The 22,149-nt window shown below is 54.5% G+C and overlaps 1 protein-coding gene across 1 annotated transcript in view; it reads left to right on the top strand.

Moving 5' to 3' along the window:
• The window catches only part of LOC122382508, a 102,337-nt gene that overhangs the window by 18,965 nt on the left and 61,223 nt on the right, over positions 1-22,149 (top strand). Inside the window, exon 2 of the mRNA XM_043367915.1 lies at positions 1,826-3,017. Within this exon, the coding sequence (XP_043223850.1) occupies positions 1,833-3,017 (1,185 nt within the window). The 5' untranslated portion in view covers positions 1,826-1,832. The remainder of the gene's footprint in view (positions 1-1,825; positions 3,018-22,149) is intronic.

The following is a 22,149-nucleotide window of genomic DNA, read 5'->3' as shown; positions in this document are numbered from 1 at the left end:
GCAGAATGCCGCTTCCAGATCTCAGGAACGGCTGGGCCGATTGCGTTCAAATTTGGCACACCGCTAGCGACCGGTTAGAAGGGTGCTTTGCACAAGCCCGTTGGAAGTACCCTCTCGCCCTTGCGCACGTGCAGGGCTCACTATCTCGCTCGCTCGTTCTTCGCCCAAAAGGCGTTTTACTGGTAATAATGTTTCCGTGCATTAGGATCAACCCAATGTTTTATCAGCATTATTCAGTTTCGACCAATTACTGCTGATCAAACGCAAATAGTAATAATTGGCATTTACTGTCGGCATAATCAGGCGGAGCTCATTTTCTGTTAATTTTATGTTCAGTCCAACAATTGTTGGCTCTTTATGAGGCGATCAAAAGTTCAACTATTTCATGTGCAATGAGGATGTTGCTATTAACTGTTGCAAAATTATTAGTGCTGCAAATTCTTCTTTTGATTTTTGTGAGTCTCTGACATTTCGACGCTCATTTTAACTTTTCGCCACTGTAACCTCATCTAACATCCCTGATGACCTTTCGACCTGCCGCCGTCACCGTGAGCTCTGCAGCGCTGTGTTGAACCCGGCTGACCCTTCTCTCCACGCCGGTGCGTGTGGGACGATTCTCGGTACATCCATTACTGACGGGTGGCACCGGACACTAATCCAATCAACCCCGGACGCAACGCCGCTCTCACGCAACGCAGGCGCTGTCCGGGCAAATAGGGGTTAGTGGCTGACGTAGGCCGCGCTGTGGTGACGTACATCCCGCACAGAGGAATAGCCGGCACTGCGCTGACGCCGCCAGGAAGCATGATTGAAACACGGACGAACAGGCCACGTGAGTGGCTGCTATCTGATACATCTCCCTGATGGTTGCAATACGATACAAGTGCAGTGCAGTTGCTTCCTCCCTTGCATTGCGAAACACAAAACTGGCTTTTGATATACAAAGTGTTGTTACTATGCTAGTATGTTAGTAGAAATGATCTCGATAATATGTCGCTGAATGGTGATAATAAGTACGACATGAAACTAAAACCCTTTTTACCAATCACGTTTATAAAAGCACCACAGTCTACACTCTACATAGCACACAGTGCTGTTACAATGCTGTTTAAGCACCATATCTACCGAGTACCGACCGACATTACTTTAAAAGTATTGATGTGCTTTCCTGAGCTGCAGTACCAAGCTGGTATGTAATCTGTCATTTGTCATCTGCTAATTGCAATGCATGCATTTTTTAACAACCTCGAGAAGTTGCCTTTAGTTCAGAATCTGTTGCCTGGAGGACCCCGTTTTGTTTACCGAGGGAGCGAAGACAGACGAAGACATCTGGACTTCTAATTCACATGCGAAATAATGTAGCGCTCTCTCGGCGCCTTATTATGTAGGCTCAGCGCCAGCGAGCTGGCCTGTAAACACTTCATAAGGAACTGGGGGATTTTCGGCGCCCGTGCTACAGAGTTGGCTGTGCGATAGCAAACAGTCGACTGGCGCGCCCCGTAGCCTCTCTATTGGCCCTGCTGAGCAGCTAACGAGCAATTGGCCAGATCGTCACCGCCTTACTAGTGACCTTGTTCTAGGCGGTCGTTTTAGGGCGCACTTGAACAGTCATGCGCGCATCGCCGTTTGCGCGCATCAGTCATCACCACTGTGAAAGCTTATTTGGCCGTTTTTAGATGATCTGTAACAGCTTATGCTTATGTGACTGTTTTGGGTGAGCCCTTACAGTGTAGTAGTGACTGTCTTGGGCAGCCTCTGACAGCGCTCGTGTTTGGTCGGCTTTAGGTGAGCTCTGAATTTGAAAGCGCGTCTGTGGCCGTTTCAGGGCAGAGATGTCCGCGGCTGCAGCCGGCCGGCCCAACACCACCTCATCTGAGCCTCGCCCTCCCGCCGAATCGACCACAGACCACTCAGCAAACAGCCTGGGAATCTCACCAGTGGAGCCTGCGCGGACCGCTCCCGCCACCGCCGGCTCAGACTCCGCCGCCGCCGGGCCGGTGCCGGCGCCGTTCCCGGGCCTGAAGGACGCCAAGGTCGGCCGGCTGGTGCACCCGCTGGACGAGGGCATCCTCTGCTCGTTCGTCGGCTCGTTCCTGGTGGTGGCGCTCAGCCTGACGCTGGGCATCTGTCTGACGCTGGTACTACTGGTGCTCTACCCGCTGGCGGCGGCCGGCCGGCGCGTCAGCGTGCTCTGCGCCTCCTCACTGCGCCGCCTGCCGCTGAAGCGCCGCCTCGAAGTGATGGCCAACCTGGTGTCGCCGCACGATGCCCAGTGGCTGCAGATGGTCGAGCCGGACTCGGCCGCGCCGCCGCCCGTCCACCAGGCGCTGCTCATGTTCGACGACCAGTTCCAGCTGGAGGCGGTGCGCCGCGTGGTGGCCGCCCACCTGCAGCACCCGAGCCTGGCGCGCCTCTCGCAGCGCGTCGTCTCGTTCGCCACCGGCAGCGCCTGGCTGGCCGACGACCGGTTCTGTGTCGAGCAGCACATCGTGTCCGGTCCACAGCTGGACGGGGAGGGCGAACTGGCCGAGTTTGTGGGCGCAGAGGCGGCGCGCGGCCTGCCGCTGGACCGGCCGCCCTGGCAGGCGGTGGCCGTGACGGTGGCCGGTCCGCCGCGCCGCACCGGCCTCCTGGTGCGGGTGCACTGTGTCGTGTCGGACGGCATGGGTCTGCTGCGCGCCCTGTGCCACCTGCTCTCGGAGCCGGCCACCGGGCCGGTGCCGCCGCGCGCCACCTTCGGCAGCGTCACCTACTCGCTCAACTGTGTGCGCGCGCTGTTCGTGGCTCCGGTGACCGCCGCGCAGTGGCTGCTGGGCTGCCGCCCGGCCGCGGCGGGGGCGGGGGCGGCGGGCGCCTCCAGGACAGACGTGTGCCTGGGCGGCCTGAGCTGGGAGCAGGTGAGCCAGGTGAAGGAGGTCACCCACCAGTCTGTTCAGGAGATCCTGCTGTCGGTGGTGGCCGGCGCCGTCCGCAGCGAGCTGAAACGCGCCGGACTCACCACGCCGCCCAACCTGATGGTGAGTACGGACTGTGGAGGGGGTGGGGGGGGGGGAGTCGACATCACCACCGCTACTACTGCCAACGCCTCAGCTGCCACTCACATACACCTAACCGCTTATCAAGGATTAGCGAGTGGCCTACTGCATTGGTGAACTGCTTAATTTTCCGAGATATGCAGGCATGTACTTTACTTCATGCATTAATCAAGCCGTCAATTTTTCTACGCGTCATGTATTCTAAGTTTACTTGAATACCGCTCGTTGTATTATTTGCGCTCTGTGATCTCTGATCCCGATCAGCCATTGACCTTCTTCCGATCCCTCCCTAATTAGGATTAGTCTGGATGCCGCTATTGGTTTCCTGTTAATGACATGACCGCAGCAGCACTGAATAACACATCCGACAGCGACCGAAACGAATAACCAGAATAAACAGGCTGGCATAATGGACCACATCCAGCCACCATGAATGCCAATAAAAATATCCGCATGCTGCGCTGAGCGGCTCGGGCAGTCACGTCCCGGCTGAATGGCATCCACAGCTCATCGGACGACTGCTAACGGACCGCTATTGGGTGCGGTGACGCGGCGGATGGCCGACTGAATGCCCATAAACCCTCGGCGACCTCCCGGATCCCACAGTCACATATCTGGGGGCTGCAGCAGACACGCCGCCGCACATACTGATGGAGGCGGGGGTGCCTAATGGCGGCTGGGCACCCACTGAATATGGCAAATGCGGTGTTCATGTCTTCTTCTCTCTACTAACATCAATTTGCCCCTCTACACCTTTTTGCGTTGTTCGATGGCCAATCAGCAAAACCCATTCGTCCGATCAGCACATAGGTGGCGCCAGTGAGAGGCATTCCGGCAAAACCTTCAGCATATGGGCAAAACGGAATGCTGATCCCACTCCACAGTTCGTCAGTTGGTATTACCTTCGCTATTCGCCATAACTGATTGAGTTCCGGCAAAACCTTTGACGATTTGGATACATGCTTCGTCATTCGTTAATATTCCTTCGTCGTTCACCAAAGCATCCCCATGCTAATTTCGGCATTCCTCATAACATTTCGTCAAAACTAAAAACAGATCGCCCCTTTACAGAGAAGTATAAATATGACCACGTTTATACAGTGCAGTGCGAGGCATAGGTGGCGAAACTCGTAGACCATTGATCCACATAAAAATCGGTAGCGTTCATGAGCGCCATAGGTACCTACAATGTAGATGGACGCAGCTGACATGTTATCGGCTGATTGAAAAATGGACAGGCAACAGAGCAACATGCTGGATAAGTTAACCCCGCCTGAAACACCAAGGAACAGGCAACAGGCTGGATAAGTCAGCCCCGCCCCAAAAACCAAGGTGTCCGGCCGGCAGGGCCCGGCTTGCCATCTGTCAGCCATTCCCTCGCGAGTCCGACCGGCGCGGCCGCCCGAGGCGTTGTCCCATGACATCGCACGGGCAGTGACGCGATAATGACGGCCGACTTCGTAGTTTGTATCGAATCGCTTAGGAGTCCGACGCTCGACCGTCTACAACCCTACTCGGTATTGCGCCGGTAGTCTCCTCGTAGCTATTGCATATCTGCCTTTTTTCGGAATCCAATGGTTAATTGGTTGCAAATTGCGCTGGAACTGTCATAAGCCTCATCCCTGAATGCGTGATTAACGTTAAACATTGAATATGGCTAGATAAGCACTACATCATTGACATTTTGATCATTGACGAAAGTTTTAAATCAACAGTCATTTTTTACGCACAGTGCCGATGAATTTTGCACATCGACTAACCATTTTGTGAAATGTCGAAGCATTATGACAATCTGACAAAGTGTTTTGCCTATGACGAACATTGTGCTCAATGACAAAGAGTTATGCAGAATGGTTAAATGGAGTCCAGCCTGTTTTGCCGACCGTCAAACAGTGATGCACATCACCGATGGGTTATTCTGAATGACGCTTGTCCAAACTGATGCCGAAATGGTTATGACGATTGGCCATCGAACAACGCAAAAAGTTGGCTGAGTAAAGGCCGATCGCCCACTGGTGGCAGTTCCTGCTCCTGGAACCACCCGCCACAGTGGGGTCACGACAGGAAAAAAAAACAAAGAAGAACAAAAAAAAAATTGTTGAGACCATGACCGATGGTCCGTCCCCTTCGCTGGCTCGTCTCTGACTGTCCTATATCCCGCGCTCCCCTCGTGCCTCCCGCCCCAGCCCGCCCGCTCCGCTTATCTCTCTCCCTCCCACCCTCCCTCCCTCTCCCTCGCTCTCTCCGGCATCTGTCTGCCCTCGCCCAACGCCTCTTAGCCGGGGGGCCGCTAAGTTGCCATTGGGCTCATGCCTGACGCCTCCGTGATCTAGACACTCTGTTGGCTGAGTAAAGGCCGATCGCCCACTGGTGGCAGTTCCTGCTCCTGGAACCACCCGCCAAACCCCGCCAAACAATAGGCCACGTAGCTAATTGTAAGCTCCTAAGAGCTTCCACAGCCACTCGTAGTGTTCCCTAGAGATCGGGACCGGAACCATCCGGAGCGGTCTGCCCCCAAGGGCAGGAACCCGAGAGCTGGTCCAGCCCACTGTAAGCTCCCAAGAGCGCACAGCCACTCGCCATGCTCCCTTGAGCTCGCGACGGGAAAACCCCCGTAGCAGTCTGCCCCCGGGGCAAGGAACTCCCAAAAGCTTAACCAGCCAACTGCAAGTTCCCAATTGAGCCCTACGGCCACCTATCATACTCCCTTGAGCTGCGCCAGGAAACGCCCGTAGCGGTCTGCCCGAGGGCATTAAGCTCCCAAGAGCTCGCGCAGTCAAGTGGAGAGCTCCCGAGAGCTGCCACGGCCACCCGTCATGTTCCCTAGAGCTCGCGCAGGGGAAAACACCCGAAGCGACCTGTCCTTAAAGGCAGAAAGCTCCCGAGAGCTTGTTTAGCCAACTTTAAGCTCCTAAGAGCTCTCGCAAATCGCAGCCATCCGTGATGCTCTCTTGCGCTCCCTAGAGCTCGTGGCATGAAACATACGTAGCGGTCTGCCCCCAGGGCAAGATGCTCTCAAGAGCTCGGAGCTCGCATCGCCAACTGTAAGCTCCCAAGAGCTCTCGTCAGCAACCTTAGAGCAATAAGCTCCCGAGAGCTCGCACGGTTACCCGTCATGCTCAATAGAGCTCCCGCTGTGAACACTCTTAGCGGTCTGCCCCCAACGGCAAGAGGCTCCTAAGAGCTCGCACAGCCAACTGTAAGCTCCCAGGAGCTCTCGACACGAACCCCATAGAGGCTTCCCCCGAGAGCAATAAGCTCCCAAGAGCTCGCACGGCCATCCGTCGGCTCCCAAGAGCTCGCGACAGTAACACCCGTATCCGTCTGCTCCCAAGGACAATAGGCTCCCGCCGGCTCGAGCAGTCGCTTGTGCTCCTAAAGCTTCCAACAGTAGCGCCTATGCGGTCTGCCCCCAAGAGCAATAGCTCTGAAGAGTTTGCGCAGCCACCCGTCCGGCTCCAACGAGCTCTAGACATTGGCACCCATAGCGGTCTGCCCCCAAGGGCAAGAAGCTCTCGCGAGCTCGCGCAGCCATCCTTCAGGCTCCCAATAGCTCTCTACAGTAGCACCCATAGCGGTCTGCCCCCAAGGGCAATGAGCTCCCGAGAGCTCGCACAGTAACCCGTCATGCTTCCTGGAGGTCGCGACAGAAAACTATCGTAGCTGCTAGCCCCCAGGGCAAGAAGCTCCAAATAGCTCGCCCGGCCACCGGTCAGGCTCCCAAGAACTCTCGACAACAGTGGCCTTGGCGGTCTGCACCAAGGGCAGTAGTACCCAATAGCTCGCGCAGCTCCCTTCGTCAGGCTCCCAGGAGCTCTCAACTTCAGCGCCCAAAACGGTATGTCCCAGGGCAAGAGCACCCAAAGCTCGCACAGCCACCTGACATGCCCCCAGAGCTCTCGACAGTAGAGTCACTAACGGTGTGCCCCCAAGGGCTATAAGCTCCCAAGAGCTCGCACCGCCAACTATGATCTCCCAAGAGCTCGCACGGCCACCCGTCATGCTCCCAAGAGCTCTGGACAGTAGCGCACATGCAGCCTGCCCTCGCACCGTCAATTAGATCTTCCAAGAGCTCGAAAGCCCCCGTCATTCTCCCCCAGGCTCCCGACAGTAGCACCCACGCGGTCTGCCCCCAAGGGCAATAAGCTCTCCAGAGCTTGCACAGCCCCAAACGCCCGCACCGGTCAGATGACCGTATAGGTCGCCGGCAGATACAGATAGTCGGACGGGTCGCTCTGGCGCGTCCACACATCCGGAGCTCACACCCGCCGCGGCCCGCGGCCCGGTTGTGAAACGAAAGAATTGCTGGCACGCAGCCCGCCGAAAAAGGCAGCGCGTTACGCCCTCCTCGTCGATCCAGTGCCGGTCCCCGCACCGCCGCGACACGTGCGAACCGTCGCACACTGCCCGCAGATGGCCGAGCCGTTCGCGCCTACCCCCCCCCCCCCCCCCCTGCGAGTGACGAGGGAGGGGGGTGGCGAGCGCCCCTGTGTGTGCCGCCGCGCCACTCGAGCCGGCCAAGCGCCCGCCCTGTCACCGCGCCCTCCCCCTCCCCCACCAGGGATGGGGGGCGCGCAGCTGGGTGGACGCCGCCCCGCGGCGCATCCTCCGATCCAGTAATTAGACCGGGACCCGCGCGTTGGCCGCGCGGTGGACCTTCGGCCCATATCGCGTGCCCCTCCCCGCGCCGGGCGGTTGCGGCGCAGCGGGCGCGGACACGCGGCGGGCAGAGAGAACAGGGCGAACAGCAAACATCGGGTAAGATAACCGGACCTCTTACTCCCGCCCAAGGCGAAAAGCACACAGATCTGGGAAGAGAACCGGGCCGCTCCCGGCTACCCAGTACGGCCTTGGGTGTCGCTCCTTGAGGGTCAGGCGCGGCGGCGTCCGGCGAGCGCCAGGGGGCTCCCGACAGTGCCGCACCCAGTAGCTGCGCCTAAGGGCAATAAGCTTCCAAGCTCGTAGGGCTGCCGTCGGTCCCACAGGCAAAGCTCCCAAGAGCTCGTACAGCTTCGGTCGCCCCAAGGGCAATAAGCTCCCAAAAGCTCGTACAGCTACCGTCGCCCCAAAGGGGAGCAAGCTCGCCCCAAGGGCAATAAGCTCCCAAGAGCTCATGCAGCCGTCGTCGCCACTAGGTGCAATAAGCTCCCAAGAGCTCGTACCGCCTCAGTCGCCCCCAAGGGCAATAGGGCTACCGTCACCCCCAAGGGCAGCAAGCGCTAAGCTACCAAGAACACGTACAGCCACCGTCGCCCCCAAGGGCAGAAAGCTCTCCCCCAAGGGCAATAAGCTCCCAAGAGCTCGTACAGCCATCGTCGCCCCAAGGCCAAAGTTCCCAAAAGCTTGCGCGGCCATCGTCACCCCGAGGGCAAAGCTCACATGAGCTCGTACAGCGACCGTCGCCCCCAAGGGCAGCAAGCTCGCTCCCAGGGCAATAAGCTCCCAAGAGCTCGAACGGCCGTCGTCGCCCTCAAAGGCAAGCTTCAAGAGCTCGGACGTGTGCTGAAGCCTTCGAGGGCAGGCATCAAGCTCGCCCCCAAGGGCAATAAGCTTCCTAGAGCTCATACAGTCATCCATCGTCGCCCCCAAGGGCAGTGAGCTCCTAAGAGCTCATACGGCTACTGTCGCCTTCGAGGGCCGCAAGCTCGCCCCTAAGAGCAAAAAGCTCCTAACAGCCCGTACAGCCAACGTCGCCCCCAAGGGCAAGAACCTTCCAAGAGCTACCGTCACCCCAGGGGCAGCAAGCTCGCCCACAGGGGCGATGAGCTCCCAAGCGCTCGTGCAGCCATCGTCACCCCAAGGGCAATAAGCTCCCAAGAGCTCGTACAGCTACTGTCGCCTCAAGGGCAGAAAGCCCGCCTCCAAGGAAAAATAAGCTCCCAAGAGCTCGTACAGCCATCGTCGCCCCCAAGGGCAATAAGCACCCGAAGGCTCGTACGGTTACCGTCGCCCCCAAGGGCAATAAGCTCCCAAGAGCTTGTACAACCATCGTCGCCCCCAAGGGCAAAGCTCCCAAGAGCTTGTGTAGCCTCAGTCGCCCCGAAGGGCAACAAGCTCCCAAGAGCTTGTACAGCCATCGTCGCCCCCAAGGGCAATAAGCTCCCAAGAGCTCGTACGGCTACCGTCGCCCCCCAGGGCAGCAAGCTCGTCGCCCCCAAGGGCATTAAGCACCCAAAGGCTTGTACGGTTACCGTCCCCCCAAGGGCAATAAGCTCCCAAGAGCTTGTACAACCATCGTCGCCTCAAGGGCAAAGCTCCCAAGAGCTTGTACAGCCTCAGTCGCCCCCAAAGGCAATAAGCTCCCAGGAGCTTGTACAGCCATCGTCGCCCCCAAGGGCAATAAGCTCCCAAGAGCTCGGACGGCTACCGTCGCCCCCAAGGGCAGCAAGCTCGCCCCAAGAGCAATAAGCTCCCAAGTCGCCCCCAAGGGCAATAAGCTCCCAAGTCGCCCCCAAGGGCAATAAGCTCCCAAGAGCTTGTACAGCCATCGTCGCCCCCAAGGGCAATAAGCTCCCAAGAGCTCGTACGGCTACCGTCGCTCCCAAGGGCAGCAAGCTCGCCCCCAAGAGGAAGAAGCTCCCAAGAGCTCGTACAACCATCGTCGCCCCTTAGCTCCCCAAGAGCTTGAACAGCCATCGTCGCCCCCACGGGCAATAAGCTCCCAAGAGCCCGTGCAGCCTCAGTCGCCCCCAAGGGCAATAAGCTCCTCAAGAGCTTGTACAGCCATCGTCGCCCCAAAGACAATTAACTCCCAAGGGCTGTAACAGCTACCTTCGCCCCCAAGGGGCAGCAAGCTCGCCCCCAAGGGCAATAAGCTCGAGAGCTAGGACAGCTACTGTCGCCTTCAAGGGCAGGAAACTCCCAAGAGCTCCCACGGCCGCCCGTCAGACCCGCGATAGTGGCGCCCGTAGCGGTCTGCCACCCTCCCCCCCCCCCCGGTCATCCCGCGGCGCTTGCCCGGTCGCCACCGGCGCTCTGCTCCTTCAGCGCACCCTGCCGAAGCTTGGCTAAGCTCGTTCTTATCAACCAGGAAGCAGGGATAGAAGAAATAGCGTTTCTCGTCCCCCGAGCAAGTGATTGTTCAAGCTGTCCAAGCCAGTGTAACCTTCGTTCAACCATCTCCCGAAATGAACATTAGACAAAACGGAATTCCGAAGGTCCAATCCCAGATGACACCACTAATCGGTCCGCGGCGTCGCATTGCATTCTGCCAACAACCAGCGACCCGCACCACTCGGTCAAACTGACCCTCGACCGCTCACGCGGCTGCTCCTCGCCCGGCAAAGGCGGTCAAGCCACGCAAAGACGCGGGCACGTCAGAGCCCGCGTGGTCCGGAACAGCGACAGCCGATAGGTATCCGTGGTGTGCCTGCGAACCGACGGCGCGCCGCTGCGCGCGCTTTAGGTCTGTAAAAACTCAATAAGACATCATCTGGGACCACCACGATCACCCCGTTCCGGAAGGGTCACTGCCCCCTCGACTCTCCCTCAAACACCATGTTCCTTTCTCCTTGGCCCTGTCCCACTGCCCGTCCCATGACTCCAGCGGACAGTCACCCATGCCCCAGCTGTGAGCCATGCGGCCGGGCGCCGCCATACGACACCGTGACCGATAAGGCCGGGCTGTTTACTTTATTGGGTCTCCGCTGCCCGGTCCGCCGCGCCGCGGCGCCGGCGGGCCCGTGGACCGCGCGGACAAAGGGAGGGCCATTCCCGTTTTTGAGCGGTATTTCACTCGATGCTGCTACCACGCTGCTATCGCATTTTGCGAGCTGAAGTCACACATGTGACGACATTTTGGCAGGGTTGGAGATACGGATGTACGGATGTCATGGAAACCCAATTAGCACGTGTGATAGCGCGCGCTGGCAGCGGCCGTAAACAGGGCCCTGGCCCGGCGCCTAGATCTGGCTGCGTGCGGCGTGCTTCGATGACGTCACCCACCCGGCTCCGCTCGCTCAGCCGGAGCGCAGGGGTTAAGCGCCGCTGCACCGTTGCAGCGCGCAGCGATACCAGGGTGCAGGTGGTCACGGGCCAACCTGATATCAGCCCTGAAAATGTCACCCGAGGTCACCAAGTCACTGACCGCGTTCGCCCCCAAGGGTACCGCACCGCACCCACCAGCCCCCAAAGGCTTCAAAGACCAACCAGCAGGCCCCTCAGCCGCTGCCACACTCCATATGCACAGGGACGTCTGACCCCGTCCCGCTCCCCCGCCGCAGTCGGCAGTCGCGCTGGCAACCAGTCACCGAACTGTGACAACAAGAGACAAGAACAGAACAGAAGGCAAGCGCTAACCCACAGTCTGGGTCCTCACGGAGCGCTCCCACGACCACAGCTGCCGCGGTGGCGCGCTTCAAGCGTCCAAAGCTCTTGACGAAGCAACGAAAAAAAAAACGTCCACGACCGTCTCTCCCAAGCCGATATTGCCAGCCTATTCGATTTGTAGCACGAGATGTCGGACAACACCATCCAGATTAGACAGCGCGTGACTCCGCAATAACGCAAGTCGCGCGAATTCTGTCTACACGCTGATTATACATCGACAGCTGACAGCCATGACAATAAGCTCCCAAGAGCTGGAAAGTGGCGCCTTCGCGGTCTGCCCACAAAAGCATCCCTGCTCTCGAGAGCGCAGGTTACTGCGCCCATCAAGCTGTCGCGGCACCCGGCCAGTTACACAACAGCGAACTCGGCCCTTCGCTTACCTGTAGTCAGTGGCATCTACTGACAAACCTCGCGTCATGAGTCGTCACAGGCGGTTGGTTCTCTGCCTCCCAGCTCCTGCGCTGCGCTGAATCGCAAGGCACCGCCCTTCTGAGTACCATGCCACCACTCCCTCTTTCGCCGTCACTATTCATAGTCTCTCTGTCACTCCGATTGTCACACAACGAGAGAAGCCAAAAAATTGTTGAGACCATGACCGATGGTCCGTCCCCTTCGCTGGCTCGTCTCTGACTGTCCTATATCCCGCGCTCCCCTCGTGCCTCCCGCCCCAGCCCGCCCGCTCCGCTTATCTCTCTCCCTCCCACCCTCCCTCCCTCTCCCTCGCTCTCTCCGGCATCTGTCTGCCCTCGCCCAACGCCTCTTAGCCGGGGGGCCGCTAAGTTGCCATTCTGGAGGCAGACTTTTGCGAACAATTCTGATTCTAGAATCTATTATTGAGGAGCACTAAGCCTCGTGTGACCAGCCGGCGTGGCTGCCGTACCTACTCCCCAATGCTGTCCAATTGGCTTTCGTGGTGTAGATTAAGGTAGCCAGCGCAGTGTAATGACCCTGACTACCCTTGAGGGGAACTCAATTAGCAGTACCAGGATAAAATGGTAATGGCATCGGTCCGTGGTGTTTGCAGGGATAATACAGATCGAGCTGTGGTATCGACCACGCAGCCATAACTAGGCAGAGTGGGAGAGAGAGAGAGAGAGAGAGAGAGAGAGAGAGAGAGAGAGAGAGAGAGGGAGAGAGAGAGGGAGAGACAGAAAGTGGAAGAAAGCTTGTGAGAGAGAGGAAGAGAGATAGAGAGAGGGAGGGAGGGAGTGGTAGAGTGAGGACCAGAGATGATTGCACGGCGCGACAGTGTACTCTGCCGTGTATGAGATCCAATTACTATCGTCCGCATATGTCAATCAGCACGGACAGCGCCGCAGAATGATACGCCGCCGCACGTTTTGACGACGTCATATCACACTGAAAGCCGGTGGAGGCCGTCCGGATTATAAACGGCCCCCGGAGATTGAATTCACTATTGAATATCAGTTGATGCACGGTGTCAAAGAATCAAATCAGCGAGCTATGGGGACGGCACAGCATAAATGAAGGCATTGTGTGATATAATTTGGTTTGTCTATTTTAGGATAGTCTCGCTTTGATGTCATGTAATTAATGAAACAGTGTTTGTTTCTCATCATGGTGTTTCATTTAGTACAATGTTTTATTCATTTGTATCTCCATCTGCATTCGATTAGACGTGTTTGTTGGTTCAGGCCAGCGCGCAATACGGACGAGAGATTAGGGACCCTTTGATCTTCTAAAGGTTAAAGAGCTCTATGGGTTTATTATCCGGCACCAGAGATGAATTTCCCCAAAGTATCTTGAATCATTCATGTTTCGAAATTATTCACGAATAGTTCTGGCGAACCTAATGATCGGCCACCTTCACCAAGTGATGATGTGATGTAGCACGAGCCTGAAACCTGCATATATTTATCTCGCAAATATTACGCCTTTTTGCATTTGAATTCAACCATTTGCCAGAAGTGTTGGAGGAGCCATTTCGACAATCGGCATTGAGCACAACTATTCCGGCGTGGTGTGTTTCATTTCAGCCATTCAGCAAAACAGATTGAACTGTTTGAACACTGAAATGAGCGATCTGCAAAACAGTTTGACACTTCGCCATGACATAGAGTTGAGCGAGTCAGCTCAGCATATGGCGAATAGTTTCGACCATTGCCGATTTGTTTTGCACAATGTTGAACTGCTCGCTCAATGTCGAGTTGTAAAGCGGGATCGCCGAATAGTTTTGCAAAATGGTGATTCTTTGTGACCAACCGCCCATTTGTAGCGGCACCTATATGGCGAATGCGTACAAAGGATTGGTCAAAAACTAACGCAAAAAGGTAGTTATGACAAAATTATGCGAAATATTTGTTGGTTTGGTAGCTTATCGTTTTGTAGATTGAATATTGACTAGATTATCTATTATCCGGCCTGTATCTTCAGTCACTTGGTATCTTTATCATATCACAAGATATTGATGGCTAGCAGCCAGCAGGCATGGCTTAAAAGTATATGGTAGGTAGTGCTTGTAATTGTGTATTTTCTAAAAAACAGAATCTTAAAGGTCGACCAAGTGCTAACATTCGTGATAATACAGCACGTCATGCAGTATAAAGGCAATATGAAATAGGATTTAGAATAAACAAGTAGCATTGCTTCCCCATACGCCTCAAGTAACCAGCAGGCAGCAGCCCCATCTCGGTGTAGTCCACGGTCTCGGTCCGTCTCACGGGGTGTTCCGTGACGCTCGGCACCCTCCCTGGACCCGTCTGTGACGCTAGGCGCCCACCCAGGGACCGTCCGTGACGCTCGACGCCCTCCCTGGACCGTGCCCGCTGCCGTGAGCCGCGGCGCCCTCCCTGGACCCGTCTGTGACGCTCAGCGCCCTCCCCGGACCGGGCCGTGAGGCACGGCGGTATAGATCACGTGCCGACGACGGTCGCTGACACAGACAGCGCTCATTTCTCGTCTGATCACCTCTGGGACTCGCCGGGAGCAGGTGGTATCTGTCGACCACACCGCTCACAGAGCTGTTCACGGCCGCTCTCCAACACAGTCGGCACCATGGGTGGAGTGCTCATTGCTCAGTGCTCGGGGGACCGGTGTTCTTGTGGGTAGGTATGTGTTCCACGAACTATTGTGGGATTCAGCGTCCAGAGGCATGCGCCAGCTAATGTCTAACTAGTTGTTCATATGAATGATTTTCTCGTGGTTTATGTATATGAGCTCGTTCGTCTATTTAGTCGATATTAACAGGGTTGCCCCCTACCTACTACGTTCAGCGTCACCAACGCCCTTTGGTCGCCAATTACGAACGCCAGCTCAAAGCCCAGCTTGTGAGCTCAAAGGCCAGCTGTAGCGGGGAGCTTTCGGATGTCTGATCTCAGCTCTGGAAGCTCAGTGCCGCAGCGCCAGCCGGTTATTTAGGAGTGCGCTGTGCGCCACGGTGGCCTCTGGCATTGCCGGTTGCCGGCGCGCTGGACGGTCGTTAGGGGTGATTGGTGGGCAGACGATAGCACGGGGACGGCCTGGCAGGGGGCGGGATACAGGGTGACCGAGCGGCCGGAAACGGCACCGAAAAGCTCTCTTCCGAGGTCTCCGGGGGCCGCGGTTGACCTTAGCTAATGGACCCGACTGAGTGCCTTCCACAAAGGAAGGCGAGCTACCAATGCCAGGATGTCTTTGAAACGGCAAAACGAATTAGCGTTAAAACTTGAAGTCATGTCCGCCGAGGGCAAGTCTACTACTTGGTATCGTTTACACTCAATACACTGCGACAATTGTTTCACAGTCTTATGTTTTTTTCCTTTTTAGAGCTTTTTAAAAATTTGAGCTTCACAGCAAGAGGAGTGAAACGGTTGTAACTTGCAACAGCTTCTAACGATTGAAAAAGCGAGGTATAACATCAGAATTCAGAAGGGGACGGGCTTCCGTCCTAAGAGCTAACGATTCTGTTAATTTGTATTATTGGTCACTCATGAATTCGGATCAAATGTCAAGAGCTTTCGAAATTTAAAATAATTTCCTGATCATAGACATGATCATGATCATGGACAAAGTCATGGACAAATGGCAATAGCCAATAACAATCAATTTATTTTATGGACGGATTGGCCCGGTTTTTGCATGAAGTTATCTTATGTAATGAAATAAAGCTGTAGGTATTGTTCAGGTCTGGTTCTTGTGCCGTCTGATTTGTTATTTTACAACTCGTGCCCTGACGGGGTCCCATCCAGCCTCCCCATTGTGTGTGTTAGTGGGGGGGGGGGGGGATTGAGATAACCATCTTCCATATGCCTCGAAAACCAAAATATATTAAGTCAAATAGGCGTACCTTTTCGTTTGTTTGTTTGTTTTGTTGGGTTAGGCCCTTTCGGTCCAATGAGACCATTTCAGAGCCGGGAGGATGATAGGATATAGGGGGAGACATTGGTCTGGGCAGGCACCCTAGTGAGTCGCCGGGGCTGAGCCCGTCCAGAGGACAGGCCACCCAGCCCCAAGGCACTCACTGCACCCGGCTACGGGATGCGCTCCCTCGGGAGCAGCGGTGCCGCTCCAAGGGAGCAGCCCGCATGAGATAAAGTTGCTGTTTTTGTTTTGTTTTGTTGGGTTAGGCTCTTGCGGTCCAATGAGACCATTTCAGAGCCGGGAGGATGATAGGATATAGGGGGAGATATTGGTCTGGGCAGGCACCCTAGTGAGTCGCCGGGGCTGAGCCCGTCCAGAGGACAGGCCACCCAGCCCCAAGGCAGTCACTGCACCCGGCTACGGGGTGCGCTCCCTCGGGAGCAGCGGTGTCGCTCCAAGGGAGCAGCCCGCATGAGATAAAGTTGCCTGTCCAGCCCGGAGGGGGGTGGCGGCGTGGAGGAGAAGGATTTCAGTATCCTGAGGATAGAAGCACGGAACGGTGTGTACCTTTTCCAAACGCTAGACAGCTATTAGCATATGCCTTCCGTCATTACTGCAACCACAACGTTGCTTTCAGTCACTTTGCAGGTTGATTGAATCCTTTATTTAATATGGCAGTTTCAGCCGATTCTGATAAACATATCATTCATTAGTAAGACGTAAATACAACTTTTAAATCCAGCACCGCGCCGCGGCGCCGGACGTTAGACGCTGGCACGGTGCCAAGTCACGTGCTGCGCTGGCCTCAGGCTGGTAGCTGAAGGTGACCTGAGGGCGGAGCCAAGGCGGAGCAGCCCCGCCCGGCCACCTGGCGAAGACTTTTGAACTAGAGATTCGCCTCTCCAATCCCACGTGACAACGAGGCGAGGGCAAGGGTCCCGCGCGGCGCCCGCGCTCACTCCGCGTCTGGAGCTGGCGGGCGTAGGCTGTCTCTTTCCACGGACCCGTCCACGGGAGGACTTGGCAATCAGCCCCTGGCATCGTTTGTTTCGGTCTCCAGCTTTGGTCGTAGGCTTGTTCAACTAGGTCGAATAGGTACTTTCACTGATTTTAGAGAGGATGCACGGTGGTCTCCAGTCTCTAATAGGACGGTCTCCCGCTTTTTTTGTTTGTTATTTAATTAACAGACATCCTCGTGTATTCGTTGCGAGCACTCCATTGAGAATAGGCAATGGGATGGTCTTCCACTTTTTTCTCTCCGATAATGGTTGTATTTGCTCCTTCGCCAGAACATGGGTACACAATATATGTAGTTATATGATTACTCGACTTACCTTTTTGAGAAATTGCACAACGATGCGTGCATTGTTTTTTTTTCTGAAAAACTATTGAGAATGGGAAATAACTACTGGTCTCCGTTTGTTATTTCGCGAATGTTTTGTCATTCGCTCCTCACGATAACTAGCATGAGCATTTGTAATAAGATGTTCTGTTTTTTATAGTTATTTTACACAGACGCAGGTGTTGATTTCTCGGGAGAACTCCTTTAAGAATATGGGATATAGGTAATGAATTACCGACGGCAGCGTCCAGGTATGGTGTTAATGCCTACATGTTCAGGGTAAAAGTTCGCCCCAAGTCACTTACTACTCACCACTTCAGTCTTAGTATAGTAATGGGCGACATCGAGCAAGAAGTCCTCGGCTTTCAGCTGTCCAGTCGCCCTGAGTCGGTCGACGGCGATCGCTGGCTGACGTTCCTTGGGAATGATGACTTCCGTAGACCCGTCGGTCAGTCCCCCTGGGTCTCTGGTGCCTGACCGGGCGGGTCACCTTCATATCTGCCGACTGCTTACGCCGTTTGATCTGGTGAAGTCGGCACAGCGACCCGTAGGGCGCTGACTACGGATGTTGTAGTTTTGTTCCTTCGTGTATAGTAGACTACAGAATGATGTTCCACTCCTCAGAAGCTATCAGTTGACTGGAGCGCTAGTTGTGCCGTTGATCACGCAATTAAATGCCTGTCGATTGTGAGCATTAGGACAAAGTTATAATTTGTGAACTCAGCCCGTGTGATGCGGCACAGCCTACCACTCCAGGCAAATATTTGCCTGTGAAAAGTGGAACATCATTCTGTAGTCGACTATACATTCTTTTAAGTGTTTCTGCACACCTTTAGCACACCTTTAGCTTTTGTAACGTCTGTTTTTAGATAGAATATGTACGTACATAATAATTGAATGGTCATAATTATTAATATCTCTAAACACAATATCTTAAATACCTATATCTTAAAACAATCTTTAGTCCGTGATGGGCTCGGCCAGGCGGGCCACACCACGCTCGTGTGGATAGCTCGGCCGCCGCCCAGTCAAAATGCAGCTGAAATGTGGCGTCCGTTTTGTGTATATTGCCAACACTGTATGCCAGCGTGTACGCTTGCCAAATATTACTCGCACGTTGTGGGGGTTTTGAAAGTCCTATTGTGTCGGTACATATCGGGCGTTTGCGAGTTTAGCTAAACGTCTCAACCTGGGGCGCTCGTTAGCATAGACGGGAAACCGGCTGTTTCGTGTCAGAAGCCATGACAGAGACTGGCATTGTTGGGCTCGAGAGCCCTCGATTATTATATACTTGTGTCATATTTGCATGGTTTGTCAATGAAAAAATATTTTAAAACAATCAAAGATAATCAAAACCTTATAGCATAGGCTAATGGCTTGTATAGGGTAGGACTAATAGAAATGAATAAGGATGATTGGAAATGATTCGCTAAAATGGCCACAACGTCTTCGTTTACTAATAATAGCCACTGGAGCCAGCGTTGGACTTCGTTGCCGTGGGCCGGATCCCCTTGGCTTTACTCGCGACTATGAGATCCATCCATTCCATTGACATTTGGACAGCTCCCTTCGTTCGGTTGCGAGGTTGAGGGCGTCTTTTGGCTGTGCTACAACACTGTCGTCGCAGGAATCCGCGGTCATGGCCGCTCTGTCCCGCTCATAGCCCGGGTGCGGCCCTGGTATTGACTGGCGCTCCGTTCCAGGCTCTCCCTCCGCTTCATGTCTGTTTAACCAAAGGCGAGACGCTTTAACATCCCTCTCAAACTGCTCGGCAGTGTCTTTGTCACTGTATCCCTCCTCATATAGCTGAAGGATTTTACCTTTTTCACATTGTGAGCAGTGATAAGACATTATCAAACTAAAGAGTAAAGACACACTTCACGTCCAACCCGAAATAAGCTTTTGTTATGACCGGACGTCGGGTGTAACATCCTGTTCCAACGTGCGTTCGGTATAGTCACTATAATACCTTAGGATACATCTACGTATCATTCACAGGTAATGATCAATGACCAATGATCATCCAGCCATCAATCTGAACCGTAACACTGCCCAGCGAGCGGCCCGGACGGGCAGTGCTCGTAGCGTTTGAGGCAGACGGACACGTCTGCTTGGTGAGAATTGACATGTCCTGGGTTCGAGCCGCAGCGGTAGTTTGTTTTCGCTCTTGATACGACCATTTCGCTCGCCCATTGCGACGAAAACACTCGCACATTGTGCGGTTTGCCTTATCAAGTAAAGCGTAGAATCTCTCATTGATTAGTCAACCTCTGTCGTGGCGACAGTCCAATATGTGACCGGAGGAGGCATCTTACGAGTAATGCTTCCTCTAACTCAATTCCTCAGCTACATCATGATCAGTGGCGAACGGCCTGCGAACAGTCGTCAAAAGTCTGCATGATAATAATTTGGTGATTTTATGGAAGATCATAGATCAGCTCACTTGGGTTTACGTTTATCAGCAATTACGTTTTCCCATGCTGATGTTGAGGGGTAGATTAACCCTCGCCGGACCTATTGGTTTTCTACGTACGCGCCGGCCGAGGGGGGGGGGGGTTCGACCCCCTCGCCGTTTCGCCCCTGGTGGAGCTAGCGCGTCGCCGAAAAAACGAGCGTGTGCGCTGTTACGAGACGCAGAGATTGGTACCCGATTTTTTAGGTCCTAGGTCAATCGGTGACCTCTGAGGTCAGGTCAAGTGCCCCAAGGCACGGTTCAGTTTTTGGTGAATAACTTCGCAAAAAACGGCCGCAGAGCCGCGATTTTGGCAGCATCATATTCGCCTCGCTCAAGCGCGTCGAATGATTTACTTTTTGTTCGGGTCAGGTCAACTTGAGGTTTTGACCTCGGGTCAAGGTCAGGTCAGCACCCCCAGGTCACAAAGTTGGCCGAAAGAGGTCATGTCGCATATCATTCGCTTCGGCAGGTCTTCCTGAGTCCATTGGTGACTTTTCCGACTCGCTAGCTCAAATTGATTCAAGAGTTATTGACGAAAAACTAATATGACCTTGATGACGTCATAAATGACGTCACGCAAGAACAACATTGCAAAAGTGACTCATCTAACCTTGCAAGGAGTGCATCAAATCACGATTCTGTGTGCTTGAGATAGTTGGAGATCGTTCCCGGCGCCAGAATAGCAGTTTTCATTTTCCCCATTGACTTATAATGGTGAGGTCACGAAAATGACCTGACCTCATATGACTTTTAGGAAAAATCCGAGATATACAAGTTGTGAGACTCATAATGGATACTAGATCCTGCAAGTTTCATTTCCCTGTGACATCTTCTCTGGCAGTGAGGGCGTTGCGAAGTTGCGATATCTGAAGACCGTGCAGAGGTTCACTTAGGACGTCATAGGCACTGGCGGTCGCAGGGGGGGGCCACGGGGGCCATGGCCCCCCCTTTGGTGCTGAAAGGTGGGGCCATACTATCTTTTGGCCCCACCTTTCAGATCGAACAAAAGTCCTAGAAAAGCTTTTCGTATGTTTCATTTTCTTTCTTGCGCCATCAAAGGACGTAAAGTTCACTCATGAGTGGGCTCAGTTTCGCATTCTGTCAATTTGGCGGTCAGCGTCGCTGGCACCGGTTCACGAGTATGGCCTGATCTTATATGGAATATCAGCGTGGGTTTACTTGAGGCTCTCGTAGGCCCAGCATTCAGCAATGGCTGGCATGAGACCCTCTTCGGCAGTGGCGGGTGGGCCCTGCTAAAGGAGATTGGCTCTAAGACACTAAAGTAAGACCTCATGGGTTGGTGCTGTGCACTAGGGTGTGTCATATCAAATATTTTTGTCTCAGATCAAGCGCTTCCGCGGATATTCCTTGTCCCTGGGTTCATTGAAGCCCATTGGCACTGTTCTTTTTTCGCTGCACCGAAAATTCAGGCGGCGCGAGCCCATTCAATTTCGACATTTCCCGTGGCGCCCGGCGTTGAAGTCTCCATACTGAACACAATGCGTACCGTAGCGCTAACACCAGCCATATGACTCGCCGTCGGCCTGTAGCGGCCAACACCGTTTGACGGTTAAAATTCGATTGCTATTTCTTGTTTAAATGGACGTCGGACGAAACATACTGTTATCTTAATGTGTTGAGGCCATTCAGGACCCACAGATGATCAATATAATAGGACATAGGCGGCGGAACGGGGAGGGCACTGGGGCACCGTGCCCCCTCTGATTTTGGTATTTTAACATTAGCCCTATGGGCGTTGCATGGAAAGAATGGGACCAAAAGTCGGCAGTGCCCCCCCCCCCCTTAATTGAAGGTGTTCCGCCGCTACTGTACGTAAAAGGATCACGTTGCAGCCTTGGCAAGACTATCACGAGTGGGGCAGGGAGATTGAGAGCACGGATGGACAGAGGGCAACGTGAGCGGGGTCTCGGGTATCACCCCTCCGTCGGCAACACAATGTGTCGGCTTTCGAGTCATGTGCTGTCTCCCCGAGACACACGAGCTTGCAAAGAACGTGAGTAAGTCTGGTTTCAGCTGCGGCGTGAGCAGAAGTGCGTGTGGTGCAATCGAATCGGACTATACGTGCCGCGGTGATGCCGTGGTGAAGCAAGGCGAAACATTTTGTTATCGGGTCTCCCAGTGTGCTGCGGGTAAATCAGCTGCCTACCAACAGAGATGTACTTGTAGTGAACTATGTGAGACTCTTGGCAGAGGATAGAAAAAGTGAGCGGACAGTCACTGCATGTTTACGTGAAGCAGCGGAAGCGGTGGCTGCAATGTGGTCGAGTGAGGGCATACCAACGATACAAATGCACAATGTGGCTCGGAAGGTAAAGCAAGTCTACGAAAGATTTCGCCAATCGAACAAGGTGTCCGAAAGAATGTGGGAACTGGGAGGGACAAACGAAACAAAGTGTTTCTGAAGCGAGTCTGTTTCGTAAGCTTTTTGACATCGCCCGCTGCCGCTGTAAAGATCGGCGAAGCTGTACCTGTCCACTTTCAAACCGGGTACCGTCAGCGGAAATAGCATTCCTTCGAGACCAGAGAGGAGTTTGGAAGATGCGACTGGGTGGTGTGGACTACGAGGAAACGACGTAAGACTGCGAGCCTTAGAATGAGACGGGAGCGGAACGAGGGGAGGGGCGACGTGGGTCAAGCTCGTCCTTCCCACCTCCGTACCTATTCCAACG

This window comes from Amphibalanus amphitrite, unplaced genomic scaffold, assembly GCF_019059575.1.
Source record: "Amphibalanus amphitrite isolate SeventyFive unplaced genomic scaffold, NRLGWU_Aamphi_draft 000141F_arrow, whole genome shotgun sequence".
Classification (NCBI taxonomy): Eukaryota; Metazoa; Arthropoda; class Thecostraca; order Balanomorpha; family Balanidae; genus Amphibalanus; species Amphibalanus amphitrite.
The sequence above is the reverse complement of the archived record's forward strand: the minus strand, read 5'-3'. Positions and strand labels throughout refer to the sequence as shown.